This window comes from Mastigoproctus giganteus, chromosome 11 (genome assembly GCF_048544385.1).
Source record: "Mastigoproctus giganteus isolate SK-2022 chromosome 11, ASM4854438v1, whole genome shotgun sequence".
NCBI classification, from domain to species: domain Eukaryota; kingdom Metazoa; phylum Arthropoda; class Arachnida; order Uropygi; family Thelyphonidae; genus Mastigoproctus; species Mastigoproctus giganteus.
In genome coordinates, this window is record NC_143585.1 from 91,417,687 (window position 1) to 91,431,203 (window position 13,517).

Consider the following 13,517-nt stretch of genomic DNA (forward strand, 5'->3'; position numbering starts at 1 on the left):
TAGTCCACGAAGACTACCTACAATATTATGGCCCAAAAGAGGGCCCTACATCGTATTAAAATCTTATCTGTGAACTGTTGTGTTATCTCCTATGGTTCCAGTAATTTATATAGCATTCACCATGGTCGAAACACTTCACTTTCATTTCATTTCTACCAGGACAGCTCACACACTGTCCTCGTGAGAGTATAGTGGTTTCGCAAATTCTCATTCGTTTGGAGAGGATTGGGGTTCGATTCTTGTCGCCCGAATGAATTTCTCAAGTCCTTTTCAATGAGGGTGTAGTAGCAGACTTAGGCAGAGGGAGTAGAGTCCACCCCTGTGAGTTACTCCGGGTTTTTCACTCTTCACAACATTTGGTTAAAAAGATTTAAGCAGTACTTATTCACAAATTGCATTATACCAATGGAAATAAATGTCAATGAAAACTGTAATTTTCGTCTTGTTAAATCATTGTTAGAAGAGTTATCTTTTGTTTTTATTGTTCTCAGTAATATATTTTAAATGACTGTACATTCCACTTTAAATAAATTGGGGTCCAGTATATGTAAGAAATGAAATAAGACTCACTGCTGAATTTCTTCTGAACTAAACTCATGGGAAAAATTACCTTTTGGCACCATTCCATAAATTCATCGAACGTTATGACACCATCATTGTTTGCATCTATTTGCTAAACAGAATAAAGAGAACAAGTTAACTCTAAACTGATTCAGTTTTATAATGAATCAGATGTTTACAAACATATGTTCATTAAAAAAAAAAAAAAAAAAAAAACTTTTCGGATCTTATTTCATAATCATCACAATATTTAATATTCAATTGTTTGTTAATAAAGAAATTTTAAGAAAATAAACAAAACAGATATAATAAAAGTAGTTTTTTAAAATAATTAAATGCACATGGCATAATACTTTAAGAGTTTAGTATCTATATAATATCGGTGTTTAGATACACCATAGACACTCTTAAAAAAACTACAAAGTAGTTGTTGTGGGCATCATTTGCTCTTTCTCATATTGTGCTCAAATGATGCCCACAACAACTACTTTGTAGTTTTTTTGAGTGTCTATGGTGTATCTAAACACCGATATTATATAGATACTAAACTCTTAAAGTATTATGCCATGTGCATTTAATTATTTTAAATATTATCTTATACACCTTTTGGCATCTCTCATATTGTGCGATTAACTTCACAACTGGGTCGTCATGTCTGCAATACTAGGGTACCTGCCCACCCACTGATGATAGGCCGGATATAACGTTCTTCTTTCGTATAATCGCCTGACGAGGTTGTGCTGCTTCAAGGTCCTTCTAGATCGTAAGTTCTTAGATTAAGTTGTTTTTTTTTTTGCTCACCCTGCGAAAGTTTCCAGGGTGGGATTAGTGCCTGTGGGCACGACAATTGTTACTTTTTTTTTTTTTTTTTTTCTCTACAAAATGAGTTTCTATATACGTAAGAGGACCTTGGAATTCACTCTGGATGCAGAGTATGAACCGAGACAAGTAATTGAGGGTTTAGCGAAAAGCATAAATTTATCTAGATTACAGGGGTTCACCCTCCTACCCTTAAGGAAATACCAGGTAGTTTGTAAAGACTGCGTGACAAGAGACACATTGCTGAGGGGCTTCCCTTTTGAAAACCAAGTGATACACCCCCATTTGGTGGGTAGTATCAGGAAATATATCACCATAGAGCGTTACCCAATTGAAATGCCGAACACATATCTAAAAACTTCATTAGAAGCATATGGAAAAGTCTCGAGAATAGAAATGCACGCGTGGGAGGGCTTTCCAGAGCTGTATACGGGAAAAGTAACAGTGCAAATGGAAATGAGAAAACAAGTTCCAAACATCATCTATGTAATGGGAAATCGACTACTTCTGAATTACAGAGGGGTAGAGAAGAGGTGCTTAAAATGTGGCAGCCTGGATCATTTAGGCGCGAATTGTACAAATGGGCGTTGTTTCAATTGCAAAGAAGTGGGGCATATCAGCAGTGACTGCCCCAAAGCATGCATCAAATGTGGGGAGACAAGCCACAAAGCGGGAAGCTGCTCAATTAGGTCATATGCAGATGCCATCAGAGGAGGGGAAGAAAAAGTAGGCGAAGAAAATTCGGAAAAGGGAAATATGGTCATTTTAAGGCCACAGGGAGTCATAAAAAAGATACTGTCAGCTGAACCAGTGAATCTAACTACAGGAACAGGGGAAGAAAAAGGGGTTATAGACATAAGTCAAGATACCCCCACTTCAATGGAAATAGTGGAAATAGCAAGAGGTATGAAGAGGGGGGACAACAAAGACGAAGAAAGTCTAGAGGTAGAAGGAAAAAGAAAGAGGAAAGAGGAAAAAGGAAAGGACACAATGCAAGATCTGAATGAACTAAGTTCAGATGACTCCGAAACAGAAGGGACATTAGGCGAGGATAGTGACAAATTACTGGCGGTGGAGCATTTAAAAAAATACGTGCCAGTAGGATCGGAAACATTAACTGTTAAATTAGAAGAATGGGAACAGCGGCTAGGAAAGCCGAGAATAGTGATAGGGCATGCTCAAGGAGGTAAAGTAAACAACATCCAATTCATGTGGAGAGACATTTTTTGGAAACTTAGCAGGACAGACGGTACTGGGAGTAGTGCAGCGGCTAAACAATTCCCGAATCTCATGGTTATTAGGACATGAGCAAGAGTTAGGCAGAACCTTGTATGCTCTAAGCGTATCTCTGACACAATAGATCAGATTTCTACATGGTAATCATAGGTTCTTGGAACATAAGGGGTTTTGCTCAAGGGCATGCTCAGCATCATGTATGGAGAAGCATGTTGTTACTAGGGGTAAAAATTTTATTCATCCAAGAAAGTCATTTTTTTAACAGTGTCCAAGTGCGAAAATTCCAGAACAGATACAAATGTCTAAGCTTCTGGAGTTTTGGCTCAAGCAATTCCAAGGGGGTAGGCATCATAGTCTTACCACCGGTCATAGGAAAATTCTGCAATCTTCAAAGGGACATAGAAGGGAGAATAGTCTGCATTGACTGGAGAATAGGGTCGCACACAATAAGACTGATGAATATATATGCACCAAACACCGCTCCAGAGCGGAGGCGGATATTTAGTAGTTTACATCTTTTTATGGTGGGGGCCCGATTGATTATACTAGGAGGGGACTGGAATTGCGTGTTAGACCCAGTTAAAGATAAGACAGGTACGGGGGATCCAACAACTGGCACAGAGGGCTCCTTGGAGCTCAACAGCTTGAGCTTAAAACACGACCTGATAGATATATGGAGAAAGAAATATCCCATAAGTCACGGAGCAACCTGGTCCAGGGGAACGGTAGGGACCCGCATTGACCGGTTCTATGTCCCAAGCAAGATAGCAGATAAAATAAATCGGGTAAGACATATCAACATTTCGGGACCCCGCACAATAACAGATCACAAATTAGTTATAATGGACTTTCCATTAAGCCTAACTGTAGAACAGGGGAAGGGCCCCTGGAGGTTAAACCCGGTGCTCTTGCAAGGTGACCCGCAGGATATTAAAAGACTAACACAGCTTTTGAGAAATCCCAAACACTGGACAGAAGGGAGCTGGGTGCACTACAAAAATGCAATAAAAACAGCTTTTCAAAAATTAACAAGGGAAAAGCACCTGGAAAGCAAGAGAGAGCTAAGACACCTGTATGAAGTTCGGAGACTCCTAAAGTCTTGTCAGGATGATCTGGGGGAAAGGGAAATACAAAAAGAAATCCTGTCGCTATTAGAGAGGCAGGCAGAAAATGAAGCTATCCAGATGCGTATATGTTACAAGAAAGCTGATAAGTCGTCTGCTTTCTTCTTTAAGCAATTCAACAGATCACGCAGAGACAGCAGTTTAATCCATCAAATACAGGTAGGCCCACACCAATATCAGAACACTAGTGACATCATTAAGTGTTTTGCACATGCTTACAAAGAAATGTATACAGCATTTAAAGGACCAGGTTTACTAGAAAGCTGGGAATTACCAGGGTTCTTGGCAGTTCATAGACATGAACAGGATCAACCTATCTCCCTGAGTGAACTATCATCAGCATTGAAAGATATGAAAGGAGGTAAAGCGCCAGGTCCAGATGGGCTAACAGTGGAATTCTATAAGAGGCATTGGGAGGAAATTGGGCCAGTCTTGGCCGTCATTTTCTCCAAATTCTTCTCGGAAGGGGCTGTCCCCAAAGAATTTATAGAAGCCCAAACCATATTTCTCAAAAAACAGGGTAAAATGGGGAAAGAAGTGGGCGAATGGAGGCCAATATCACTACTAAATACAGATTATAAGTTGTATGCCAAAGTATTAAACGCCCGACTCAAAAGGCATTTAGGGCACATCATAGGTCCCAATCAAACATATGCAATTCCAACAAGATCTGTGATGGCAAATCTGTCATTTCTAAAAGATTTGCAGGTATACTGCAAGCAAAAACAATACAGTGTAGTGGTGGCTGTACTGGATTTGGCAAAGGCCTTTGATAAGCTTTCCCATGAATACCTTAAAAATCTGCTGCATACGGTCCGAACGGGTTCTTTGCTAAGAACAGCCATCATCAGTCTGTACAAAGGGGCACAAACCACTCTTTTGATTAATGGCCACAGCTCGGAGAAAATAGAACAGGAACGAGGAGTTAGACAGGGGTGCCCACTAAGCCCTGCACTATTCTCGTTGGCATTAGAACCCATATTAAGGCAATTAGCTATTTCTAAAAACATTAGCGGGGTTCATCTTCCTGGCCCACACTCTGATTGCAAATATGTAGCACATGCAGATGACGTGATCCTAACTTTGGCGGATAGCAGTTCTCTACAAAGAGCGCTGGAAACCTTCAGTCATTTCAGCCTATCCAGCGGCCTATGTCTAAACAAAAGCAAGACCAAATGTCAAAAGTGGGGAACTGAGGCTCCAGTACAATTGCCAGCAGGCCTCACATTCTCGACAGCACCTATAACCATCCTAGGGGTTCGCTTTGTGAAATATCCGGTAGTATCGTCCCGGCAATTACTAGATTCTTGGGAGGTCGCTCTGTCAGAGTGGAATCTGGGGATGCTATCTTTCTCCGGAAGGGTGTGTATTATGTGGACGATTCTGATACCGATGCTGATGAATACTGTGTCAATTACATCATTTAATTACTGCGTGCAGAAAAAGCTTACTCGAAGACTTTAAGTTCTTTTGGAACAGCAGACAGCAAGAAGTGACACAGCAGAAGCTATACTGCAGGAAGTGTGAGGGAGGTTATGCAGTACCACGGTTAAAGTGGTTAAGGTGGGCATATGTGTTAAAGCACATTTGGACTGCCCTACGGGGAGCCCATGCTGCTGCCTTAGCAAAGTACAATATGGGAAGGTTTACTAAACTACTAGGAGAGGAGCACACTGGCCCAACAGTAGAAATAATAACACCCTTCTACAAATTGGCACTCAAACACTTACAAGAGTTATCTGCAGGGGGTTTGCACATGGGAACCAAGCTTAAGATTTCGGAAATATACTGGAAGCTATCCGACATGAATACACCGCCAGTACCGGTGCCACGCAGTTGGCTGAGACTAGATGTGACTCAGATGTTGGACAACCTACACCATCATATAGGTTATGAGTCACGGAAAGACCTGGCATGGAGAATAATACACGGACACCTGCCAGTGGAGAGGAACAAAGCCAAATTTCGAGGGCACACGAATGTTGAGTGTTTTTTCTGTAAGACGTGTGAAACAGTGGAACATGCATTCTTCTCTTGTCCGGTTACTCAGCGCATCTGGCTTAGTGTACACAAAACAATGGGAGTACCAAGCTTGACCAGGGAACAAGTACTATTCTTACAGTTCCCGGCCCCCATTTCCAGAGCAACACGCATCCTGATATACCTCCTAAATGAAGGTAAATATCAGGCCTGGAAAATCAAGAAAAGAAAAGGCGGCGGCTCTGCACAGGAGGTGTCAAAATGCACCCTTCGAACGATGCGTGGTGCAATAAGAAGATTTTTGCTATTAGAATTACGACAACTTGGTAAACAAAGATTCCTACAATTATGGTGTTTCCCCACACCTTTATGTCGGCTTATAGATGACAACATATATGTGCAGCTTAGATGGTAATGATGAGTCTAGGCTAGGGAAGCGTATGTACCAAACAGATTAGTTTAGTTATTAGAGGAAAGGGACCAAGTCAGCTGCAGGCGTTTGGTCTCTCTCCCAGATGAACGGCAGTCGAGCTTTGAAGGCTGCATGAAGCAACAGGAGTGTGGAAGAGGGGGATGACCCTAGAACCCATGTAGGGCAAGCCAACTCCAGGCGGCCGCCAACCAGGTGGTCACATGGACTGGGCCTTCCTCGGAGTGTGTCAGTGGGAGATTGAGCAGCCCAATCGGGTTGAGGTGAAAGATATGAGCGGACAAGGGTGTCTGTCCCTGTCTGCTCATTACAGGGTTTTTTTTTTTTTTTTTTTTTTTTTTCAGCGATACAGGCCGCTAGGCAATCCCAAAGCAGGATCCATATAGGATCCTTGAAGGTAGTTTCCATACAAATATCTGGAAACTGGAAAACATGTCTGGTCTAACCAGCAAGCCTACCCACCCACTGATGAAGGCCAAATAGCCACCAGAAACATGTAGGACTCCGATTGGGTAATAAATATCCCCGTCAGGGGGACACATTGCCCATTCGGGGCAAGGAGCTTTGAGTTCAGGTGAATCACAAAAAAAAAAAAAAAAATCCCTTTCATTCTTCGACGGCATGTTTTTTCCTCTCCTTCTCTTACTGTCACTTTCCTACCTCTTTTTTCTTTGCTTAGTCTAATAGGGATATTGAGGATAACGGACATCTTTATCCAATACCTTTTTCAAAACATGTCTGGGGAGCCTGGTGTTCACGGAGTTTCCGAGAATGGGTAACAACAGTCTTCTCTACTGGGGAAGCGTTACCTATTCGAGGAGTTTTTGAGTGGTGTGAGTTGAAGGAGTTAGTCCCTTTCATTCTTCTACATGTTTCTTTTTCCTCTTCCACTCCTACTATTACTTTCCCTCTACCTTTTTTGCTTTCTAAGTCTAATAGGGACAAGTGGATATTCGAGTAGATATTCACATACATACATAAATAGCCGTGAAACATGTGTATGGGCTAGTTTGTGAATTGTTTCGTTCATTGGTGTTCTTCTCGTTCTGAAGGTTGAGGAAAGCGTCCGATCGTATCAAGAGGTTAGCGGCGGTCCTTTCAGTTTAGGTTACCCCCTTTGTGGGGAACCTCCTTTCGGAGGGTAGTAAGTGATTGATTTTCTTTTGTTTTACATTTCTGTGAAATTTATTTCTGCCAAGTTAGATATTTTTTTTCTCGTTTTGCTGGTGTCAGGCAGGACACGGGATTTTTTCATTTTTCCTTAAGGAACCGAGATTAATTATGGCACAGTTCTTCTTTAGAGAAAGAACAGTGGAGTTTCAGACTACAGAGGTTTGTCCAATTAGAGAGGTAATGCAAGGAGTGACTCAGGTTGTTTCGGTTCACGAGATAAAAGGATTAACTCCTTTACCGAGGCAGAAATATCAGTTGGTCTTGAAAACAATAGAGGCAAGAAAAAAGGTCTTGAAAGGGTTTTCTATTAGAAACGTAATGATCAAACCTGTGCAAATTGGTAACATACGCAAAGTGGTTACTATTGACAGATTTCCGGTAGAAATGTCTAATGGTCCTGTCGAGAGTTTTTTTAACAAGTTTGGTAAGGTTGTTAAGATTCATAGAAAAGAATATGAGGAATGGCCAGGCGTGGAAACAGGTACGGTGCAAATACATATGGACATGAAAACGCTCGTGCCAAACATCATCGATTTGATGGGTCATAGGTTATTAATAAATTATCCAGGAGTTCAAAAAGTTTGTTTGAGGTGTGGAGGTAAAGACCATTTGGGAGCAGAATGCCAAAAATCACGTTGTTTTAATTGTAATGGCACCGGTCATATTACGGCCAACTGCCTTAATAATTGTAAAAAATGCGGAGCTTCCACGCATAAATTCATTCAATGCCCGGAACGCACCTTTGCCGAAAGAGTTGCTGGTGGGGGAGGACAGCAGAAAGCGAGCGAGCCACCAAAAGATATGCCTAACACTAAGAGTGCGGAAACTATAGGAGCGCAGTGGGGTGAGATGCAGATTAAAGAAATCACACCAACGTTTACAATAGAGTACGATATGTCGCCAACACAATCGAAACACGCAGAACTAACCGAGGATATGGAAGCGGAAAATACAGTACGAAATGTACATAAACGGGGGGAGAAGGAAGAAATATGCGGTAAAACTAAAAGAGCAAAAGGGGGAACAGAGGAAATTCAAGAAAAGACCGAAATAAAACAAATAGAGGGGGAAGATTTATCAATTTTGTCAGGCGGTAAGAAAGATTGCAAAACACTTTCGGGGTCTGATTCGGATTCAGATGGCATACAAACGAGGAAATACGAAGGGATAGAATGGTTAAATGTAGTAGGAAACACAAAAGAATACAGGGAATATAGGCGAAGCTTGGCGGAAATTGTTAAAACTCGAGGAGAACCGAATTTTCTTTGGAATGAAAACGAGGAGGGTCAGGTAGTTAATATTCAGTTCACCTGGGGTGATTTCGTTATTTCTAATATTAAAAACAAAAATGTCGGAGATCTCACTGTGTTACTCACCAGTAACAAATTAAAGTTAAATGCCGAACATAGGAATATCTTAGCAGAAGTTTTAGTAAAGTTCTGCTCATAATGTCAGGAATAACATTTATGTCGTTAAACGTACAGGGTCTGAGAGCGGTTAACAAACAAAGGATGATATGGCAAATAATGATGAACATGGGGGTGAAGATTTGGTGTCTACAAGAAACCCACTTCGCCAGCTTAGCAGACATCCAGCAGTTTCAAAACAGATACCGGTTGTTAGGATTTTGGAGTTTTGGGACAAATCGATCCACAGGGGTGGGAATAGTAGTGATTCCTCCAATTTTAGGGACTGTACGACTGGCAGGTAGGGATACAGAAGGTCGGGTTGTGGCAGTGGATTGGAGTTATGGGGGGCGCACAATTAGACTAATCTGTGTCTATAGTCCAAATTCCACTTTAGAAAGGAAAACTCTGTTTCAGGGGCTGGGCAACTATATGAGGGGGGGTGCAGTGGATTATAATGGCAGGGGACTGGAACTGCGTTCCTGACCCCATTATGGACAAAATTCTGGCGGGTAACCCGCATCATGGTACGGGGGGGGTTTCGTGAATTAATCGAGGTTTGTACTAAATTAGATTTGGTAGACGTCTGGAGGGAAAAAAATCCGGGGAAACGAGCGGCCACGAGAATAGCCAATAATATAGGAACTAGGATAGATCGCATTTATGGAACAAGTCAGTTGAAGGATAAAATAACAATGATACGGCATGTGAATTTTGCGGGAGGTCGACAAGTTTCAGATCACATGGCAGTAATGTGGAAGGGAGATCTGTTTACGAACGTTAGTCTGGGAAAAGGCTATTGGAAGCTCAACCCAGCAGTTCTGGAGAGAGAGGACTGGGACTTTACAACAGTTGTTAAACAGATAATAGAGCAAGGTGGTAATGAATGGGAAACGTGGGCGAAAATAAAAGAAAGTGCTAAATCATTTTATTATTCCAAAATTAAGGAAAGAAATAAACAACGCAGAAATAGACTGAAAGATCTCTTCCAAGAAAAAAGAATTTACCAACGGTGCGGGGAAGAAAGGGCAACAGTAGAAGTACAAGCAATTATTGACGGTATAATTTTGACAGCAGAGAAAGAAAAAGCGCGGAAAATACAGCTGAAATTTAGGGAAGCTGATACTCCTTCAGCTGCGTTTTACCAAAGTAGACTAAGGCTAAATAATTTAGCCAAAACGGTTCAGGAAATTAAAGACGAGGACAACACATATTCAACAACGTCAACTATTATGAATAGTTTTGTAAATTATTATGAAAAAGAGTTTGCTTTGCAGAAAAAAGAGAGAGACAACTCCATTTGGGCAATTGGACAATTCACTCCCGAGCAAAAAGTATTACAGGACAGGGAAATAATTATGGGGGATCTAACTGTGGCTCTAAAATCATGTAAATTACGACGCGCGCCGGGACCGGATGGTTTGGGGGTAGAATTTTATAAGAAATTTTGGAACTTGTTAGCGCCTATTCTTTTGGCCCTCTTTAACAAGTTTTTTCAGGAAGGGGTTGTACCCGAAGGCTTTTTAAGTGCCTATACTACTTTCATTCCGAAGCATGGACGGGATTTAACGAAAATTGCTAACTGGCGACCTATAACGTTGGCTAATTGTGACTACAAAATATTTGCAAAGATTTTGATAACTAAGTTAAAACGCGACGTAACCCAGGTAGTTAGAAGCACACAGTGCTACGGTATACCGGGGAGGCGGATAGAATATAACCTTTGGCTATTAAAAGATATATTAGAATATCGGAAACGGAAAAGTTACAATTTAGCGTTAGTGGCAATCGACCTAGAAAAGGCTTTCGATAGAATCGACCACGACTACCTTTTCTCTATAATTAAAGATACGAACATAGGATCTCAGTTGTTTACAGTCCTGAGAAATCTATATACACGTAGTAACACACGACATTTGATAAATGGAAAAATCTCGAAAAACATTAAAATTGAAAGGGGAGTTAAACAAGGATGTCCGCTTAGTCCTTTACTATTTACGTTAGCTCTAGAACCACTACTGGGAAGAATAGACAGAACTGAGGCCATTCAGGGGATACCGTTGCCACAGCCGGCAAAACAGTGTAAATGTATAGCATATGCGGATGATGTTACCGCCACCCTCACTACGAGTTATGCGGTGGAAGAATTTATGTCACTCGTTACTTCTTTTGGTAAGAAGTCGGGGTTAAACATAAACGAAGACAAAACTAGGATTAAATTGTTAGGGGAATGGGTACATCGCCCTTTACCACAACGAGAAGTGGAGTCAGATAAATCGATCCAAATATTGGGAGTACCGTTTAGAGAGAGTCCCATGCTACCTGTAGGAAGACTCACCACAAAAATACGGGAAAGTTTAAAAGAGTGGGAAGTGGGACAGTTCTCTTTTGAGAACAAATCCATTATCGTTAAGACCGTAATTCTTCCTATAATCTTATACACGGTGTTTATAACAGGAATCACAGCTAGGACAATGAGACGATTTTACGTTCCAACATTTCAGTTTCTATGGGGAGGAAAACGGCAAGAGATAGCGCAGAAATTTTTATTTTTACCGTGGGAAGAGGGGGGAATAAGTATTCCAAAAATTAATTTGAGGTGTAGCTGCAAGAGACTGCTGGATGTGGCTAACATGGTGCAATCTAACCATTTAGTAGCGGTACTGATAAAATATTTTATGGGATTCAATACAGCCTTAATTAAAGGAGGCGCTTATCTAGGGCCTAAAGCAGAGACAATTCCTATGTATTACAAAAAAATTCGGGATATGTGCACACAGTTCAGAGAGAAAGATATAGATCCTTTTAAGGGTGGTTCAAAACATCTCTACTGGGCACTGTTTAACTCGGAAAATCCAGAAAAACCAAATTTAGGAAACCTTAATGCACAGTTGTTCTTTAAAAATCTAAAAATTGGCGGAAATTACCCATCACGTATTGATTTTTCGTGGAGGGCTGGTTATGGAAATATACCGGTGAACGATATCACGTATAGATTTAGTCAGACAGGCAACAGATTATGCGAATTTTGTACCGAAAATGAAACAGTGTACCATTTATTTTATTATTGTCGATTCGCGCAGGAAGTTTGGAAGAGAATTTGTCAATTTTTAAGGATAAGACAGTTCACGTTGGAGGAGGTAATTTACTTGCAATTCGATCATCCCTTGGGCAAGAAAAAAATGTTCACCATATTTTTAATTACAGAGGCAAAATATCATGTGTGGAAGCTCCGAAAACGGAAAAGGTTTGGGACCTTCAGGGGATCTCTTTGGGACTTGAAACAAACAATGTCTGCTTCCATGCAAAGGTTTTTACAATTGGAAAAATGGCGTTTAATGTCTGATAAGTTTCTGAAAAGGTGGGGAGAGCCACCTCTTCTGTGCAGTTTGGTTGGAGATGAGGTTCATCTAAAGTACTGATTTTAGTTATTTGCAAAAAAAAAAAAAAAAAGCAGCACCTGGGTTTCTTTTCGTTTATTACAAAATTCAGTTTTCTTGATTAAAATCCAGACGTCTTAGGTTCTCATCAAAACAGTTCCATGATATAGGTTTGAATTTTATAACTCAATTTGTTTGGTTAAATAGCTCTGGGTTTTTTTCACCTTTAATTCACAAATAGCTTTGAGACGATCGTCTAGATTTAGATGTTTATGATTTAGGTTTGAATGATATGATTTATTTGTTTGGCTTCATAGATCTGGTCCAATGGGTTTTTTTCACATTAAATTCACAATAGCCTTGAAACATGTCTGGGGAGCCTGATATTCAAGGAGTTTCCGAGAATGGGTAACAACAGTCTTCTCTACTGGGGAAGCGTTACCTATTGGAGGAATTTGAGTTTTTGAGTGGTGTGAGTTGAAGAGTTACTGTCCCTTTCATTCTTCGACATGTTTCTTTTCCTCTTCCACTACTACTATTACTTTCCCTCTACCTTTTTGCTTTTCTAAGTCTAATAGGGACAAATGGTTTGAATTTTATAATTCATTTGTTTGATTTAATAGATCTGGTCCAATGGGTTTTTTTTTCACATTAAATTCACAATAGCCTTGAAACATGTCTGGGGAGCCTGATATTCAAGGAGTTTCCGAGAATGGGTAACAACAGTCTTCTCTACTGGGGAAGCGTTACCTATTGGAGGAATTTGAGTTTTTGAGTGGTGTGAGTTGAAGGAGTTAGTCCCTTTCATTCTTCTACATGTTTCTTTTTCCTCTTGCACTCCTACCATTACTTTCCCTCTACCTTTTTTGCTTTCTAAGTCTAATAGGGACAAGTGGATAGTAGAGCTATTATCCCACACATATACAATAGCCTTGAAACATGTCTGGGTGGTGGTACTCACTGAGAATAAGTAACAATAGTCTTCTCTATTAGTGAAGCGTTACTTATTTTAGGTAGTGCAGTATCATGGCAACTCGTCGTGAAGGCAGAGCACAATATGAGAAAGAGCAAATGATGCCCACAACAACTACTTTGTAGTTTTTTTAAGAGTGTCTATGGTGTATCTAAACACCAATATTATATAAATAAAAGTAGTATAATGCCAAAGATCGCGGGCAGCAGGTCATGGGCCGAAAGAACAGTTCCTTATCACTACTTATACATTTTTCAAAATAAAATTTAATTTCTGTTGATCAGCATTTATATTTACAGTTTATTTTTTTATTTATTAATATTTAATAATTAGATACAAAAATCTTGCACTATAAATACACGAATAACGTTCTTAATTATATTACTGTAATAAAAAAATCATGTATTATTAAGAACAAATATTTTAAAAAGTCAG

At 40.2% G+C, this 13,517-nt stretch overlaps 1 protein-coding gene across 2 annotated transcripts in view; it reads right to left on the minus strand.

The window, feature by feature from the left end:
* Positions 1–13,517, minus strand: part of LOC150078255 (A-type potassium channel modulatory protein KCNIP1-like) — a 272,358-nt gene that overhangs the window by 13,960 nt on the left and 244,881 nt on the right. The window contains exon 6 of one of the 2 annotated variants that reach the window (XM_090385011.1): positions 611–673. In XM_090385011.1, the coding sequence (XP_090241137.1) occupies positions 611–673 (63 nt within the window). Of the gene's footprint in view, positions 1–570; positions 674–13,517 lie in introns of both variants that reach the window. The other variant, XM_090385010.1, reaches the window with a different exon arrangement.